This window comes from Danio rerio, chromosome 15, assembly GCF_049306965.1.
Source record: "Danio rerio strain Tuebingen ecotype United States chromosome 15, GRCz12tu, whole genome shotgun sequence".
NCBI lineage: Eukaryota > Metazoa > Chordata > Actinopteri > Cypriniformes > Danionidae > Danio > Danio rerio.
In genome coordinates, this window is record NC_133190.1 from 46,585,001 (window position 1) to 46,605,000 (window position 20,000).

The 20,000-nt window shown below is 37.4% G+C and overlaps 1 protein-coding gene across 6 annotated transcripts in view; it reads right to left on the reverse strand.

Annotated features, from left to right (window-relative positions):
* Window positions 1-20,000, reverse strand: part of nox4 (NADPH oxidase 4) — a 65,145-nt gene that overhangs the window by 32,002 nt on the left and 13,143 nt on the right. For 2 of the 6 annotated variants that reach the window (XR_012391083.1, XM_073924076.1), the window contains exons 2-6: window positions 15,261-15,356; window positions 6,494-6,604; window positions 5,449-5,533; window positions 2,330-2,427; window positions 2,190-2,217 (exon numbers count right to left, since the gene is read on the reverse strand). Coding sequence is in view for 4 of the 6 variants with exons in the window: in XM_073924076.1 (XP_073780177.1) it covers window positions 2,190-2,217; window positions 2,330-2,427; window positions 5,449-5,533; window positions 6,494-6,604; window positions 15,261-15,356 (418 nt within the window). In the remaining 2 variants the exon portion in view is untranslated. The remainder of the gene's footprint in view (window positions 1-2,189; window positions 2,218-2,329; window positions 2,428-5,448; window positions 5,534-6,493; window positions 6,605-15,260; window positions 15,357-20,000) is intronic. The other 4 variants (XR_012391084.1, XM_073924077.1, XM_073924078.1 and 1 more) reach the window with 3 other exon arrangements.

Consider the following 20,000-nt stretch of genomic DNA (forward strand, 5'->3'; position numbering starts at 1 on the left):
TTGCAATCGAACCGCTCCAGGGTTCGTTTCAATCGAGCCGAGACCACCTCATTCAAGCGATCTCGGAGCGATTACTTTGGCGCGTAACAGAGCGCGATTGCCCTGTTCACATATGCCAAACGAACCGCGCTAACTGGGCAAACGAGACAGGTTCCGAAACAAAAGTGTAGGTGTGAAAGCACCCTCAGAGTGATCCTAGTTTACAACAAATGGATCATTTTCTCCCTATTGCTCTATCTTCATTTTGGAAGAATCCCCCCTTCTACTCCATCTTCTACTTTTCCTCCGTTTTCCAAGGGGTAGCTCTCGAGACTGATCTCGGATCCCCTTATATGCTTATTGACCGGGCGGGAGCCTTGGGCTCAAGTATCTCCGAGCTCAGGGTTCTCTCCCGGGACAGCGTGCCAAACCTCCTATAAACGCTAAGCATATCTAAGTGGGAACTCTTGAAACCACATTGTCACAAGTTTAATGACGTACAAAACGGAATGCTTCAATAAATCTGATCTGCCTGTTTCCATGACAGTCGCATTGTCACATATCCGATTTATATCCGATTTATTTTACATATGAAGGAGGCCTGAAACCGATCTGTGAATATCCGAATGAATGCGTTTTATTCGTGTTTACATGGTCATAGAATAGATCCAATCTGTGTCACATATGAGCAAAAAATCTGAATTGGGTCACGTTTTACTGGCAGTGTAAACAAGGCCTTAATACGTTTTAGTTTTAAAATGCATGAGTTTTTCTACGGTTAAGCCTTCCGTCCACACTACCCAGAAGTTTTCGTTTTCATTTTAAAACGCTGCTGCTCCGTGTCACTGTGGATGGAGGGAAAATGGAGACATCTGAATATGAAGGCAGGGCTGCAGATATTTACCCATCTGATTGAGGCTTTTCTCAATATTAAGTGCACAAAGTTTTGCATCCTTTTCTTCTAAGTTCAGACTTTGCAAGCTTAATGTGTGTCAATGTTTCATATTTTCATTGAAAAAATATGAGACCCTCTCTTTGCTGAATATCAGATTTAATAATCAATAATGGCCATTATAAAAGTGCAACACAATAAGTTAATACAATATAGGTAATAAAGGCATGCAATCAATCAAATGTGCAGAATCAATGTACGTGATTACATTAATATATTAACCTATCTTTGAGCTCAGCCAAAACAAGGTTATTATAGTTAACGAAAACGAACGAAAAAACTAAAACTAAAATGTAAAATAATTGTCGTTAACTGGAATAAAAATAAAATCGAGTTTTTAAAAAAAACTAGAACTAACTGAAACTGTATTGTGTACAAACACATACATAATCTTAATACATAATCTTACTGTAAGCCTTTTAGAAGTAAATATAATTCGCGCTGCAGATGTTTGACCCGTACGGCACCTGAGTTTGTAGTCCTGCTGAGCCGGTTCTCCTCATCGTCGCTGTTGCTCCCACGACAAAAACAACGAGTGGACATGACAGCAACACGATGACAGCATTAAATACAGAGACTTAAAACTATTACTTTAACACATTTGTACTCAATAATGGGTTTTATTTCTGTATCGCCATCGCGAACGAATCTTTTTAACCGGATTAGTTCTCTCTTATCCAGACCTTTACATTTTTGCAGCTCCCTGTCATCTGAACTGAGTGATTGACAGCTGATATTGACCAATCATTCGCATTCAGTTCAAAAGCAGTGGGCCAATCAAAAGCACTTTAAGGTGGGGCAGGCATTGCGGGCTTTGTTTACTGTAGCAAGTTGACATTTCAACTGTTTTAAACTATTTCTGAGCGCTGCGTTTTGCCGTTTTCATGCATTCTGCGTGAATTTTTCCTAAATCTGCGCATGCAGAGAATATTTTGCAGTGAAAACTTGTCGCACAGCCACCATTTTATGCACTCGCACAAATGCTCCCAAATGCATTTCGAGCGCACACAGATAAAATTTCGGGCGCATATGCAACCAAAACGGTTGCAATTTCGAGCCCTGAACGTAATTTCAAATTCAAGTTCAAGCAAAATCCAAGCACTTTTCTAACATTGAAAACACTATTTTAAAAAATCAAGCACTTTACAGGATTTCCAGCACCAGTACGAACCTTGAAATTTTAAATAATCAACCAATTTAAACCTTCATTTTAGCACTAAGTAAAAGACATAAATGTAGAAGTAAAGAAAGAAGTCACCTGTGCTTACAATGAGAATTCTGGGATCCTAAAGATAAAACAAAAGATCACATTTATTAAAACAAACTTACTGAGTGCAACTATAAGAATCTTGAGCTATATTTTAGACTTGTGTTTGAGTGTGTGCGGTTTCTTTTTACCTGCCCTCGATACTGAGCCACGTTGAGTGCAGGGAAATCCTCCGAAAATTGAGCTGAGAAATTGACCAAGTTCACGAGATGTGCACTCACATGCACCACTACAAACCCACACACACAAACAAACACACACACCATCAGCTCACACAAGAAACATTTAAAGACATTTAAAGGGAAATGTTCAATAAAAAGTGATAAAAAAACATTTAAAGGGGACTTATTATGCCCCTTTTTACAAGATGTAAAATAAGTCTCTGATGTCCCTAGAGCAGGGCTATTTAATTGGTGGCCCGCAGGCCAAACCCGGCCCCCAAGCAATTTGTTCCGGACCTCCAAATAGTGTGAACAAGACATTAAAAATAAAATTTTAGTTCAGACAAAAAACAGCCACTATATTTATGAAGTGATGTGCGTCTGTTTAATACAGCATGAGCTGCAGAGGCTGCACAGAGCGTAAGTCACCATAAGCGAGGGGCGCGGACAGCCGAAAACATTCAAGCGGTACATTTGGATGTTTATTATTAACTGCACTTTAATTCGTCACAGTTAATTAATCATAAAGGCTTATCTACGCCGCAATTCTGTTGCACGGAACAAAACGAAACTGCTGCAATTGAACAGAGTTATGCCAAGTTGCTAGCTGTGCGCTAGTTTAAAGTTCCGCGTATGTACACCGAGGCTAATACGCACACACACCGGAATAGCTACAGCAGCGGATGTTCCCACATCACGTCTTTTCCACTTGCAAGTTTGTTATTTCTAATGTATGAATATATGACAATATGTGCGCACAAGTGGAGTAATGCGATTGCGTCTTTCCAGGCGCACGCAGCAGATACTATCGGTTACAACAAACAAAACACATGTTAGATGAATTACTATTAATATGATTATGTATGCCTGAACGCAGATGGCAACAACAATTAATCTGAATAGCTATGTACTTACCCAATATAAAGCTTAAATTTACATTAGACGTGATAACCGTGAAACCATGATGATTCTTCAGACTATATAATCACAACCAAAATCTATAATCGTTCATCTATAATTGTTATGCAGTTCAAAACATAACATATGAATGCGTCTAAATGTAGAAGGAGCCTACTTGTGTTGTGCTCTGATATACATTTGAATGTTTGTAAAAAAAATATATAAAGGCTATTGTACAATGCAGTGATGTTATGTAGTTTCAAAATACAATATATTAACATTTGAATGTAGAAAAAGCCAATGTGGGTTTCTTAAGGAAAATACAGCATGTGGGCTCTTATATGCAGTTGTGTCATCACTCATATAGCCAGTCATATCTCTGCCGCCCTTCGTTTAGGATGCTTTTCATGAACAAGCCCCCATAACAAACTAATTGAATAGCCCTGCCCTAGAGAGTGTGTGTGTGTGTGTGTGTGTGTGTGTGTGTGTGTGTGTGTGTGTGTGTGTGTGTGTGTGTGTGAAGTTTCAGCTCTAAATACCACACCAATAATGTTTTATAACTCTTCGAAACACACCCTTTTAGGCTTTGATCCTAATTAAGTAATTTTGGTGACTGTCACTTTAAATGTAAACGAGATTGTGCTCTTTTCAAAAGAGGGCGGAGCTACAGATGCCTGTGTGTCAGCATAGTGGCAGATTTAAAACTCGAATGCTTCTCACTAGGTGCTGTTATTATGCTAATGAGCAAGAGATGGTCACTAGTGGGTGGGGCTTCACCCCTCTGATGACACGTACAAAGGGAGAATGTCAATCAAAGTGTTTCCGCAGACTGTTTTTATCAAGTGTGACTATAAACAATAGACTTAATTAATTGTAGCCATTAGTAGCTGGTTGTATTCACACAATGTTGTCACACAACTTTGTTTTAACCCCTTAGAAAAGTGATTTACGCACAATAGGCCCCCTTTAAAATGACGACACATGACAAGTATGTGCGGAAAATCTGCCTATTCAACACTCTCTTTGTTTGTGTGTGTGTTTGATTGTGTGTGTGTGAGTGTGTGTTGCAGTTGTCATGGCAACAGGATGCCTCAGAGCCCTGTAATTAGAACAAGACCACAATGCACTGAGACAGGAAATGGGAGGAGGGTTTCAGACGCAAGATTAAACCAGCTGGGAATCCCTGAGGATATTCCTGCTTTTTTAACCCCCAAACACACACACACACACACACACATGCACACGCACGCACGCACACCTGTCGGCCGGCGAGACCCTCTATGTCTGCTGCTGAAATACTAGACGTAGTTATTCAAGTCAAACTCTCAGACAGGCGAGCGATCTGTCATTCCTCCCCCATGAAGACTCTGTTTATGAGCATCTGATTCATATTGAACCCTAAATAGAGCATTCTTCTCTAAATGACAAGCTGCATCTCATTTTCTGGCTTAACAAACTGAAATTGAGCTCAAAACGTGAGCTTCTGGGGGAAGAAGTGATATGATTTTTTCAGGTTTAAAAATTGTTGGTCAAATCTTTAAAAAAAGCAAACATACTGGATACTCAGAATGATTTCTTAAGGATTGTGTGACTCTAAAGACACTGAAGTCAAAATTTAGCTTTTCATCGTTGAAATAAAATACATTTCAGAGCATAAGCTAACAGAAAAACAGTTACAGCAGGGAAAAAAGTATTGAACTATTGAACACGTCACAATTTTTCTAAGAAAACACATTTCTAAAGGTGACGACTTGAAATTGTCATGAGATATTGATAACAACCAAACAATATATATATATATATATATATATATGTATATATATATATATATATATATATATATATATATATATATAGGCAAAATTTTGCAGACAAAAGCACTATTGTTAATTTCAAACATGCAACTTTGAGCTGGTCGGCATGCCAATCTCTTCTCAAATGACAAGCTTTTTCTGCAGTTAAAAATTCCAGGCAAAAATTTTGTTCAGAACATTTCCAGGTTGTTTTTCTGGGCTTATAGCATCAAATCTAGTACATGAGACACTTCACAGCAGGTAAACGACATACTTAGGTAAATAAATGCACAAAAATTTGATTTTGATCAATTTAACAGATAATTTCTTGTCTATAACGCAGTGATGCATGATGTGCAAAAGACAATTTCTCTGGGGAGAATTAAGGTTTCTCACCTGAGAAGATGCATATAGTGACTCCACACGCCACGTGAAAAGTCTTACTCTTATCTAGCAGACGACGAACACTTCTACCAGTCACCTGTGAGAAAGAGACAACAGTCAAAACATCCCTCATTAAGCATGCCGGCGTGAATCGTTTAACATTTTGCAATGTATTTGCAGCATCTAAAGCAGCGTACATGCAATATAAACCGAGCTGAGTGATAATAGATTTTGTCATCTGAATAAGGTAATCAAACTCCAAAAAACAAGAACTTGTAATCAAGTTCATTTTAAAATACTTGTGAACAGAGTACAGTTACTTTTTATAGATGAAGTTAAGATTAAGTTGTTCACAATTCATTGATTCTCCTAATTTGTCTCTTTTTTTTATCGTTTAAACATTCATTCATTTTCTTTCGGCTTAGTCCCGATATTCATCAGAGGTGGCCACCGCAGAATGAACCGCCAACTTATCCAGCATATGTTTTACACAGTGGATGCCCTTTCAGCTTGGGGGGGGGGTGGCTGAGGGGGGAGTTGGTTATGCAAACTTTACACAGAAATGCCAACTGACCCTGCCAGGGCTAAAACCAGCGACCTTCTTACGGTGATGTGAAAGTGTTAACCACTGTGCTAACCACTGAGTCAGTGTCACCCTAAGAGATTTATATTTGAAGCTACTTTTTTTTGTGTGTGTGCTGCCCACAATTTATAAGTGATCTACTCAGCTAGTTTATGATTATGCTACTTTTCAAAACAGCAAAATGCAGAGGTATGATAATAATGTAGCTTTATTAATTAGATGCCAAATAATGGCATTGTTTTAAATATGATATTTTGATGTAAAAAACGAATTAAAGTGAATGTGATGGGTTTAATCGGTATACGTCACAAGAGAGAAATCTGTTGTTTTAATTTAATTTTTCCCCAAGGAAAAAATGGATGAGTCATTGAATGTAAGATCTTTAACATGCATTTACAAAGCAGATGTGGACTTGCATGTCATGCCGTCTTAGAGAGAGAGAGAGAGAATAACATTAGTTGATGTGCAGCTCACCCGCTGGGATCCTCGGAGGAAGGTAAGCAGAGATCTGCACATGGGCAGCAGAACAAGACTGCAGTTCAAGTTGAGAACGGAGGCCGACGCACGACTGATGCAGAGACCCAGCTGAAAAAAACAGAGACAGAGTTTTTAAACTTTTCAAACCTTAGACAGCACAAATGATGTGAAACTGTTAAAAAACACAGTTTTTTAAAGTGCATCTATCATGCAAAATCAACTTTTGTAAGCTATTTGGACAGAACTGCATGTAGTGGTGTAAAGGATCAGAAAACAGTTTGGATCACACTAGTTATTGAGTCAAGGATCGGACCTTTTTCGGATCAGGAAAAAAGGGAGGAGACAAATGACATTTGCACTCCATTTATTCAAAAATGTTACTGCAAAAAACTTTTCTTTTTTTACTCGTTTTAACAAACAGAACTTAAAAATCAAGAATGAACCAGCTGAATTATTCATTCATTCATTTTCTTTTCGGCTTAATCCTTTTATTAATCCGGGGTCGCCACAGCAGAATGAACCGCCAACTAATCCAGCACGTTTAGCACAGTGGATGCCCTTCCAGCTGCAAGCCATCTCTGGAAAACATCCATACACAAACATTTAACAATCATACACCAAGGACAATTTAGCCTACCCGATTCACCTGTACCACATGTCTTTGGACTGTGGGGGAAATTGGAGCACCCGGAGGAAACACAGCTGAATTGAAAAAAGTAAAATATTCAGTGCGAAAAATTATCTTTGCTACTGTTGCTGATAATGCTAAATATGTAAATCTAACATCTTGTACAACAGATCATATTTACTTTTAATTCATGATTCAATAATTCACAGATGAAACTCCATCTTTCATTATGGGTGGATCAGTTTTGAAAACCTATTCAGTGACATCATTTTGATGGCTGTTTGTCGCCACCTATTGGTTAAACAATGTAATTGCTATTCACCAGCATCAACTGCATTAAGCAGTGATTTTAATCTTTACCATAAACATCAGTGAGCATTTCTGAACTGTAAGCTGTTCTCCTAGTACTTCTGTGTTATTTAATTGTTTGTACCAACTGAAAAAAAGTGTAAAAACTGAATCTCTCTCGATCAAACTTAGATTTGAATGTAGCGCTTCAAAGAATTAACGGAGAACCAGCTCACTTGCATTTAAAGGGCACATATTTTACCGCTTTCTCAACATTAAAATAGTCTTCAGCATGTGTCTGTAAAGTTTCAGCTTAAAACACCCATCAGATTATTTATTTGACCTTTAAGAATGTTGGAATTTTTAGCTCGTAACACACTGTAGCTGTTTGTGTTGCCTGTGCCTTCTTTAACGCTGGTTCGCCCCACCCACCGTTTCCATGTGCCTGTCAGTATGAGACTCCATCGCTTTAAACTTTAAACTTGTAAAACTCATTCTTGATCACATTTGATGATGACTGATGATCACAGAGAGCTGAACAGATCTTTTAATCCCGGTTGCTTTGCACACGTCCTGTCTTGTGGATATGATTATAAGTGTTAGTACGGAGACATGTTAATACGCAGCTGTCAATCAATTTGGTGGCCGGTAAAAACCTGCACTCGTACGTCACATTGCGGTGGGCCTCAAAATGGGAGGGATTTGGATCCCATTTTAAAGAAAGGAAATTTATTTATGAAGTAATTTTATTTTTATTTTTATTGTGTTTATATCACCTCAAAATGACTGTGGACACACTATACATACACACAGTTCTGTCCAAACAGCTTACAAAAGAAGATTTTCATCATAGGTGCCCTTTAAAGACACAGGCGCAAATTCCCTCTGACCCAAAAATTGACATTTTCAACCGGGTTGAACTGTCTGTCAATTGTGTGCAAATACAATCTTACGGTGCTTTCACACATAGACGTTTGTTTCGGAATCTGTCTCGTTTCCCCCGTTAGCGTGGTTTGTTTGGTATATATCCAGCAGTTGCGCTCACATCCGCGCCAAATCAATCAGTCCGAGATCGCCTGAATGAGACGGTCTCTGCTAGATTGAGCGGATCGATTATAGTGGGAAAACAAAACAATGAAGCGAACTAACGACCCAGGCTATATCACAGTGTATTATGATTGTGTAATAGCCATATATACGGCTATATGACGAGAGAATGATGAGCAGGGCGAGATGTCATTCTTACCGGTAAATGCGAAAGTGAAAGCATGCTGCAATATTACCGAGAGCTGTTTATTCGTTAGGAAAATTGACCGAAGTTACCATCTGATCATTTTTCCATGTTTTAATCTTATAATATGTTGTGTTAGGCCAGTTGTTTTGTTCATTTTCGCACTGACAACTCGAAAGAAACTCAACATTGATCTGCTTCGCGATCTGATTTAGTCTCGATTCATCTGCTATGTCTCTCTACAATTATAGCCTATAATGCAGAATTCTAGCCAACGTTTCTTTAATAGATTGATTAATTTAATAGATAGATCGATTTTTACAAAACCTGACTAATGAAATGAGGCTCTGTATAAGAAAGTCTGACCTCTGCTTTATATTTTGGTTATATTTGTTAAACAGAGCAAGGAAATTTTGATAGTATGTCTGATAATATTTTTTCCTCTGAACAAAGTCTTATTTGTTTTATTTTGGCTAGAATAAAAGCAGTTTTTAATTTTTTATGAATCATTTTAAGGTCAAATTTATTAGCCCCTCAAGCTAATTGTTTTTCAGACTGTCTACAGAACAAACCATCATTATACAATAACTTGCCTAGTTAACCTAACCTAGTTAAGCCTTTAAATGTCACTTTAAACTGTATAGAAGTGTCTGGAAAAAAAATTATTCTAATAATATTTACTGTCATCATGACAAAGATAAAATGAATCAGTTATTAGAAATGAGTTATTAAAACTATTATAATTAGAAATGTGTTGAAGAAATCTGCTCTCTGGTAAACAGAAATTGAGGAAAAAAATAAACAGGGGGGCTAATAATTCTGAAATCAACTGTGTGTTTGTGTGTGTGTGTGTGTGTGTGTGTATATATACACACACACACACACACACACACACGCACATACACACACATACACACACATACACACACACACACACACACACACACACACACACACACACACACACACACACACACACACACACACACACACACACACACACACACACACACACACACACACACACACACAGTCAAAGAAGTATTAACTTCTATTTTTTGGGTGGGGCCAGTGAAAATTTTGGCAGGGCAAGTAAAAATCAGAACCACTGGCCCGATTGGGCCAGTAGAAAATATCCTTAGCGTTGAACCCTGTGCTTTATTTATTTATTTATTTATTTATTTTATATTGACTTCATTGTAGAGAGCTGTCAATAAACGTTTCTAAAAACACATACACGGTAGTTGAAGACAAAATTATCAGCCCTCCTATGAAATTTGTATTATTTTTCAGTGTTCAGCAGAGCAAGACATTTTTCACAGTGTTTCCTATTATATGTTTTCATCTGGGAATAAATACTGTATAAAATATGAAATTGTTTATTTCAATTTGACTGGAATAAATACTGTTAAAATAACATAATGCTAAGATCAATATTATTAGAATTTTTTAATGGCCACAGAACAAACCACTGTTGTCCAATGACTTGCCTATATAACCTAATTTGCCTAGTTAAGCTTTTTAAATGCTATTTAAGCTCTTGCAACACATAAAACATTATGTACTGTCATAATGTCAAAGACAAAAAGAAATTAGTTACCAGAAAGTTAAAATGTGTTAAAAAAAAGTCCTCTCTGGTAAACAGGACTCTGATATTTAAAAAACATTTGAATTTCACTGGGGGGCTAATCATTTTGTGTTCATCTATTGGTCATTCATATAATCTTGATGTCATGTCCTGTTTTTGGTACAGTATGTCTTGTATTCATATTTCAGTCAAACCTCCTCAGAGGTTGTTGGAAGCAAGCAGACCCGTCTTTTCAGTGGTCACAGCACAAAATAAAGCATAACCTCTTTGTTAAACACTTCCTATCAAGATTTAAAACCAAAACGGAGTAGACATTCTCTGCCGTGTGTGTGTGTGTGTGTGTGTTGCAGCAGTGTTTGATCATTGTTTCCTGTAGAGACATGAGCGTGCTGTTACACGTCTGTTAAGCTCAAGACAGAAATACAACATCCCTGCAACACACACACACACACACACACACACACACACACACAAACACACACACACGCACACACACACACACACACACACGCACACACACGCACACACACGCACACACACGCACACACACGCACGCACACGCACACACACACGCACACACACGCACACACACGCACACACACACGCACACCAAAGCTGCTGGTATACTGTAAGTCTGGTATCAATGCAGAAACCCCTCAGCTAGCACTAGCACAGTGTTTTCTGAAGGCTGTTGTCTCCTGTGCTGCTTCATTCCAGGACATTAAACAATAACCTGTGACAACAATTACTCAGATGGGCTGTGGACATCCTGTCAAACAACAGCAACACACAAACACACCATCTGTACATTAACACACACACACATACACACATCTCATACTATAAACTACAAACTCTACTCAAAAGGCATGTTGAGTTAGATGCACACTACTAAATGCTGGGTTATTTCCAACACAATTTGGAGTCAAACATTGGCAAGACCAACATCTGGGTTAATTTCTTTAATTAAACACATAAGACCAAGATGTTTCAGTTTGTACAAATTCTACTGACTTTATCTGAATGTGGACACAGTGCAGATTTTTATTGTTGATCAGGTAAAAACAGTATACCCGTACCCCCACACCAGGGGCCTCATGTATCAATGCTGCGTACGCACAAAAACTTTGCGTACGCCAGGTTTCACGCTCAGAATTGCTCACGTTTGGATTTACCAACAATGAACTGAACGTGGGAATGTCCGCAGCTTCACGGCAGCTTTCTGGCTGGCGTACGCACATTTTTTGTGCGTGTCTGTTTTATTTCCATTGGCGACTCCTAGAGGCAGTTGTGTCAAGGCAAAGTGTCTGAGCCTTGCAATGGCAGCTGTATGAAGACGGGTTCATCTAGCAGGTATGTAAGGTTTCCTAACCATACAGTTGACCAGCTAAACATTAAAGCACAATTTGCAGCGGTCGCCTGTTTTCCCAATGTAATCTGAGCGATCTACTGCACGCACATTGCTATAAAGACACTATCTGCAGATGAATTTGCATGCGTGAATCAGAAACATTTCCATTCAATAAATGTGCAAATAAAATATGATGCACAAACTTATTGATGATTCCTACTTGTCTTTCTCGTGATAAATAGTAGGCAAAATCTGATATGTAGCGGGGGAAAAAAGAAGAAAGAGTTCATCAGACGCTGGATTCGAACCGAGTTTATGCTCGAACGTGTCAAAACATGATCACATGCGTCTTACGAGGTGCGCCACTGAGACTGCTAAGGGTGCTGCAATATTTTACAGATATAAACCACACTATTTCTTTTTTTAATGCAATCAGTGCGATGTTCAGACCCAACTGTGTTAACCGCATCAGCTAAACTCTCCCACTCTATTTTTTTTCTTTTGTTGTTAATTCCGGAGAACAAACTTGCAAATAACACCGCTTTTCTCCGGTCTACCTCCGAAAGCAGCACCTCCAAATCACATTCTGTTCAAAGTTTCTCATTTTGCTTGCTTTTGCCATTGCTTTTTCGTTGGGTTTTTCCATTAGCATAGTCATTAGCATATTCATACGGGGGAGGAGGCAGGGAGGTGTTTTGTGCTCGTGCATGTTGCGCTCAGTTTCACGTTCATTCAGATGTACAAAAGAATATGCGTGAGATTTGGCGTACGCAGTGTTTCATACATCTGAATTTTTTCTGCGTACGCACATTTACAGCTTTGTGCGTACGCAATGTTTTAGTAAGATTTCCACGCAAGTCTTCGTACATGAGGCCCCAGATCCCTGACCCTCACAGACTGTATTATACCTTATTTTTGTCCTTTTTTAGACACAAGGATGTCCTCAAAAAGAGGTTTTAGATATATATCCTATGTGATTGTGTCATGCTCTTATAAATATATATATAATTTTTATTTTATGTGCCTTTTCAGAGACTTTGTGACAATTTAGTCACCAATATTAGTACTTAAAGATTATTTGATGTTTCCCTTATTTTCTTCCTTTCCCCCATCTATTGATTTACTTACTTATATTCTTATTTTTAAGGATTACTATAATTACTTTATTAATACTATAAAACTATAAATCCTTTTTAGTTTGCCCATAAAAAGGATTGTCATTCATTTTCTTTTTGGCTTAGTCCCTTTATTAATCCAGGGCCACCACAGCGGAATGACCCGCCAACTTATCCAGCGCACGTTTCATGCAGCGGATGCCCTTCCAGCTGCAACCCATCTCTTGGAAACATCCATACACTCTCATTCATACTCATACACTACAGACAATTTATCCTACCCAATTCACCTATAACGCTTGTCTTTGGACTGTGGGGGAAATGGGAACATCCGGAGGAAACCCACGCGAACGCAGGAAAAACAAGCAAACTCTACACAAAAATGCCAACTGTATTTGATTGCACTGTATTTATTTAAATATTAAGTTAACCTATTTGCTACTTTTAATTATGATTTGATTTTGTAGGACATATAGACTTTAACTTGTTGCACTTTATTTGTAAAGATGCCTTGGATTACAAACTCACCGTCCAGTTTAATAGGTACACCTTAAGCTAGGGCTGCTTGACTATAAGAAAAATCATAATCACGATTATTTTGGTCATAATTGTAATCACGATTATTCAAAACGATTATCAGTTGAAGTCAAAATTATTCGCCCTTCTGTAAATTAATTTTTATATATAAATATTTCCCAAATGATGTTTAACAGAGGGTTTTTTACAGTATTTCCAATTATATTTTTTTCTTCTGGAGAAAGGCTTATTTGCTTTATTTCAGCTATAATAAAAGCAGGTTTAAATATTTTGAAATCTATTTAAATAGCTCGATATTAATAGACCCCTAAAGCAATATATATTTTTGATTGTCTGCACAAGAAACTATTGGTTTACAATGAACTGCCTATTTACCCGAATTAAGCCTTTGAATGTCACTTTAAGCTGAATACTAGTATCTTGAAAAATATCTAGTAAAATATAATGTGCTGTCATCATAGCAAAGATAAAAGAAACCAGTTATTAGAAATTAGTTATCAAATCTGTTATGTTTAAAGTGTGCTTTAAGCATCTTCACTGTATTTTTGATTTTATTATTGATTAATGATAATAACAGTCGGCAGCAGCAGGAATATCGCACGCTGTCACTTTAAGAATAGTGCGGCTCTGATATGGTTTCTCTTTCACGTGTCTTTTGATTCTCAACTAGTGTGTTTATTACACAAATGAGGGTTAACATGAATAATCACTAAACACCACGCTCTGACACAAATGTGCATGTATTTGACCATTAAAGCGCTCACATTAAGATGGCGTTAGATGTGTGTGTGTTCTGCTGTCCGAGGCTAGGCGTGGCGCGCGCACAAACACACACACTACCTGTCCGAGGCTAAGCGCGGTGCGCACACACATAACAGCACGTGCTCTTTCGCGCTTTTAAAAATATGAATGATGCGCATCCCGTGCTGCAAAAGTTACATTACAGCACATGCTTTTACTCATTTTCACTTAATTTACTTTCATTTTACCTCATTTTTTAGTCAACTAAGCTTTGCATAGCAACACGTGCACAACTGGAAAGGGGGCGGTATGTGATGGAATAATCGTTTATCTCGATTAATGGTTTTTCATAATCATTAAAAGCCAAAATCGAAATCGGATTTTCGATTAATTTCACAGCCCTATCTTACGCCCCATTCACACGGGGCGCCAGCGTCAACGCTTCCCATTCACTTTGAATGACGTTGCCGAACTGCATTTTCGATCCGTCATTGCGTTGCTAGCTGCAAAAGTTGGGACTAACTTTTGGGACCATTCTCTGTGAACCCTAGAGATGGTTGTGCATGAAAATCCCAGTAGATCAGCAGTTTCTGAAATAGTCAGACCAGCATGTCTGGCACCAACAACCATGTCACATTTAAAGTCACTGAAATCCCCTTTCTTCCCCATTCTGATGCTCAGTTTGATCTGCAGCAAAACGTCTTGACCATGATCGTCTACATTGAGTTGCTGCCATGTGATTGGCTGACTAGAAATTTGCGTGAACAAGCATTTGGACAGGTGTACCTAATAAAGTGGCCGGTGAGTGTTTTTCTAAAAGCACATTGTACATTCATTTTGATAACTTAACATAAACATGTCACACAAAAAAATATGTTTTAAAGAAGATTTGTTAGGCTTAGCTCACTTTTGGGTACAAACTGTCCACAAAATTTGGTTGTAGTGCTTGAAATGCAAGATGTCCGTTTGCCAACATGAAAAAAATAATATAGTATATATATATATATATATATATATATATATATATATATATATAGCATTCTTCAATATATTTTATCTTTCTCTTTAACAAAAGAAACTCAAACAGGTTTAAAACAATTACAGGGTGAGTAAATTATGACAGAACTATTATGGGTGAACAGAACCACTAATGTGTCACTAAATGACTCTTGTCCTGAACATGACAAAATCTATTGGCATTTATAAATTACATGTTGGTTTGGTGACTGGGGTAAACATCCAAAAAAAAGAAAGAGAAAAAAAAGACAAACTCTGAAGTTCTTACCCCCAGCATCTTGTGTAAATAATAATACTGTGGTCCGCTGTAGTACAACATGAATGTTCTCCAAAACAGAAAGACATTCACAGCTACCCAAACCATCTGCACAGAAAACAAACACACACATCAACAACAGTCCAGGGGCCTGTTTCAGAAAGGAGGTTAACTGAAAACTCAGAGTATTTTAACCCTGAAATGAGAGAAACTCTGGGTTTTCCGTTTCAAAATGGCAGGTTTGTTAAACTGGAGAAAGCAGGGTAAGTCAAGCCTGTTTCTGAAAGAGAGGTAACTTTAACTCAGAGTCAGTTACTGTGGTAACTTACTCTGTGAATCTAACCTGGTCAGAAGCAGGTTTTATTCTCTAAACTCAGAGTTTCTGTCAGTCTCCTCCCCTTTTTTAAAGATGAAGCGTATTTCTCGCCTTAGCCTTACGTCTCCGCACACCTATTTTTATGCTTATTTTGGATACGTGCATAAAAACGTTTGATGGAAACGTCATGATGCAAATAACTTTTTTAAATATGCATTAAAAAACGCTCATAACTGAGTAGGATAAACTTTTATTCTATAGAAAATGTGCGCATAAACTACGATGGAAACACTTTTACTGAACAAATTACAGTATGTAGATTAAAAAAAAGATCATGATCATATGATAATGAAAATGTGTGTAAATGAACAAACCAGCAGGTTGAGCACACTGTAACATGTCTTAAATATTGTTTTAGTCATTCTAAAATGCCTTAACTGTTTCAGTATTAGTGTATATTATTAATTACCTCCGAACGTCTGGTGCGTGTCAAGAGTCTCCGCGTCTCATGGCTTCAGACGCCCCCACGTGTTCATTGTGTTTCAGCATTGTCTTCTGACATCGAGGCGCAAGTACATTAATTAGGCTAAATAAAGAATTAATTGACGCAGCTTCTTCTACCACAGTAAATTCTGTTTTTACTGTTGATATTTGGTGCCAGTTTAATCAGAAAGTGACGATTTTTTTTCTCTTTGACTCGTTGGATGGAATTTTATTCGCATCTTTTATGCAATATTCCAGTTTTGCACATAAATTTATGTAATATATTTGGATGGAAACATAGCTATTGCCTACATTTTAGTCACACACAGAAGAACTGTACGAGAATGGCTTATCCTTTTTTAATAAATAATTAAATTAAATTCACCTTCGACATGCACTGTAACTAGATTAATGGGATTATTATTCTTTCTAAAAATTATTTTTAGTACTGCTTACCTTCTAAATGTTATATTAACCTCTATCACTTGATCAATAAAAAAGGCAGACACACAAGTGCACTGTTAAATCATTTAAAACTAATAAATGTATAAAATAAAGTTTAGAAAAAAATTATAAACGTCACAAATTACATTATTTTATTATACTTAAATATTTAAATACTTAAAAAGTGAAATTAGGCATTAACTTGAGCAGCTGTTTTCCCACGCTAACTGTCTCTTCTTCACTGATGGTTGCTTCTTTTCAAATATATACACTCATATTTGCTATAACTTTGCATGAGAACATCAAGTTCAGGGGGCTATTCCAGAAAGCAGGTTATGTGACATACACGGGTAAGTTTGAGAGTAAGTAGGTGGATAACCTCAACTTTGGTTCCAAAATCGGAGGTAACTTCTGGGTATGTTAAATAGCCATAGCAACTTACTCTCTGAAGATAACCTGCTCCGTAGCAGGTTATGTTCAGAGAGTAAGTTGCTATGTTCCAGAGTTTGTCTGTTTCAGAGTTTACTGAGCATTGCGTGCTCTTTTGATGAGAATATTTATGGATGTGGACACACAGATACAAGTTTTTTCGTTGTGAGAGGGTTATAAGTGCATAGTTTTTTTCATAACCAAATTCATAATGTTAATGTATTTAACAAACCTTTTTGAAATCAAATGTGACAAACCGCGGGTCTGCGCTTACCATAAAAAACATTCAGTGCAGCTCTTTGTATTCGCGTCAGGGCATTTTAGGCAACTGTACAATGTGGCAGTAGGACCACCTGTACAGTACGCCTGGCACTGAACAGTTTTTTTAAACTTTTGTACAGTTCCTTGGTCATACATTACTGCGTATCATTACACAGATGATTCAGAGCACGGCAATAGCGTAGTGGACAGTGCGTCGATAAAGAACAACGGAGCGCACAACGGAGCGAGTTCGAATCTCTCTTACAGATCTTGTGTTTTTTCTCTTCTTCTGCACCCTCACATTTTTCTGTATAATATTATAAGTGGCAGCTTTGTCTTTTGTAGGAAAATATATCTTTAATTTAAGATGTAGGACGTCGTTCTTATATAAACATTCACGCACACACACCTACATTTTTTTTCAGGGTTTCTAAATGCTATTGTGTGCATTAATTGCAGCCGATTTTAAAGCTCCATCAGTCACTAAAGGACACTGATAATATAAAATTTGTCCAAAGTATAAGTGTGCAGGTACAACTTAATTTTCTATCCTTAATCTTTTGGTGTTTCAACTATTAAACTCATTACTGCTTCCACTTACCAGCTCATCACACACCCCACCTCATCACTATGTTAAGGCTAAATGGCTGATTTTCAGGAAGTAATGATTCAAGTGTATAACACAAATATAGTAAAAAAAACTATAAAGCAAATGTTGCTCAACACAATGTTTATTTTTATTATATTTGTATTATAAAATAGAATCATTACTGGGCACTACATTGTTACTTGCTGGAGGACAAAAGATACCCTTTCCTGCCTTATACGATGACACCCTACCTGCAGCCTGACCCAGAGGAAATCTCAGTGACCCAAGCAGACAAAACAGATGGAAGAGTGCTAAAAAAATATAATTAGTCAAAAAACTATGTTTAATCAAATAGTTTGGTCTGTTCATTTCTTCATTTCCTGAAATAAAATGAATGATTTTGTACACTGCTTTATACACACCTTTCAACGTGTAACATATTTTTCATATACATTTCTCACCTTAAGGTGATGCTCATGTGACTTTATCTTTGAAGATGGACCTTATACAGCTACTTTAGAATTTAAATATGTAGATAAAAGATTTTGTGATCCAAGAGTAATATTCAAATATGGAAAAGTGCAGAAAATTCTTACACTGCTTGTTAGTTGAGGCAGAAGGAATTTCGTCTGCATGCAAAATAAAAATAACCTAAAGCTATCTGACAACAATCACTTACAACAGTGACAGAGTGTGTGGTTTAAGTCAAAAACTCAACCACTGAAAAGCCTTTATTATAGGACACAGCAGTTAGACAGGCCTCTGTCTATTAGCTGCATGACAGAAAGAATATTCTAGAGTGTTAAATAAAGAGCTCCAGTAATTAAACATTACCTTTTATGATAATGTTTCTGTGTTTAATGACTTTGGACAGAGTTCTAGCTCCAGAAAGATTACAATTTCTATAAGCCTTATTAGTCAATACACATATTGTGGCCTTAAGAAATTAATGGCAAGAAAAATAAATGCATGAATGGTTACACAACATACTAAAAAAGAATGTTAAAGAGTAGTTTAATTTATCATTACAATAAAATGGAGGGTGGCATGTGTAATTTAATGAACTAATAAAGTTTCTTATTATTTATTTTTTATTTTCTTATCTATTTCTTATTCTATATTTCTTTCCTTCGTTGAAGCAGATGTGTAATCTCTGTGTTTAAAACCTCCAGCTCTGCCTCTGTAAAATGCGTTGCCCTTTTTTTCTCACCGTGACTTTCTATGGTGACTCGTGCATTCGGTGATCTACTGAAAATGCCTTCAGGTGTGTGCCGTGCACGCGCATTAACCCGCGGTTATCTTCAGGAGGTTGATTTAACTAACTCTTGTCACCTGTTTTGGAACCAACAAACTCGCGGTAAGCAGGTTTTGGGTAAATCAACCGAGAGTTTAGGTTTTAGCAGATGGTAAGTTAACCCAGCTTTCTGGAATACCCCCCAGCTGGAGAAAGAAATGGTGATCTCTTTTATAAGATATTGCCATAGTCACTCGTAATGTCTGCGCTCCATTGATAATGCCTTTTTAAAGTCACGGTGTGCGCGCTTAACTCTGAGTTGGTCTACTCGAAGTGGATTGACCCAACTCAGATCAGCTGTTCTGAAACCGAAAACTCAGAGTTTTTAATCTCTCGGTAAATCAACTCAGAGTTCAAGTTTAAACTCTGAGTTGTTTGAACCTCCTTACTGAAACAGGCCCCAGCTGACAACATCTCACCGGTTTAACACACACGCAAACATCCTAGTCAGAGTTGCAGAATATAAATTTTCAGTGTCGATATTGCAATGTGTGACACTGACAGTCATCGCAAACTGTGACTGTGTAAGATTTCAAGCAACAGTAAATAAACCATGATCAAGTTAAACATTTAAACCAAAATGTTTGATCAGATTTAATGAACCATTAAAGTCTGAAGTTTCAAAGGGGGGCTATTATGCAAAATTAATATTTATAAAGGGTTTAAACACAGTTGTGTGGCAGCAGTGTGTGAATATAACCAACATCTAATGATGAAATTAAATATTTACATTATTTATAGTCACACTTGATAAAAACAGTTTGCAGAAACACTTTGATTGACATTCTCCTATTTTACGTGTCATCAGATGGAAAAAGCCCCACCCACTAGTGACCATCTCTCCCTAATTAGCATAGACAGCCCTGAGTGAGAAGCAGCTGAGCATCATTAGAGGCGCACAAATAATGGCTCTGCGCTGGACTTTAGACCGGCTTT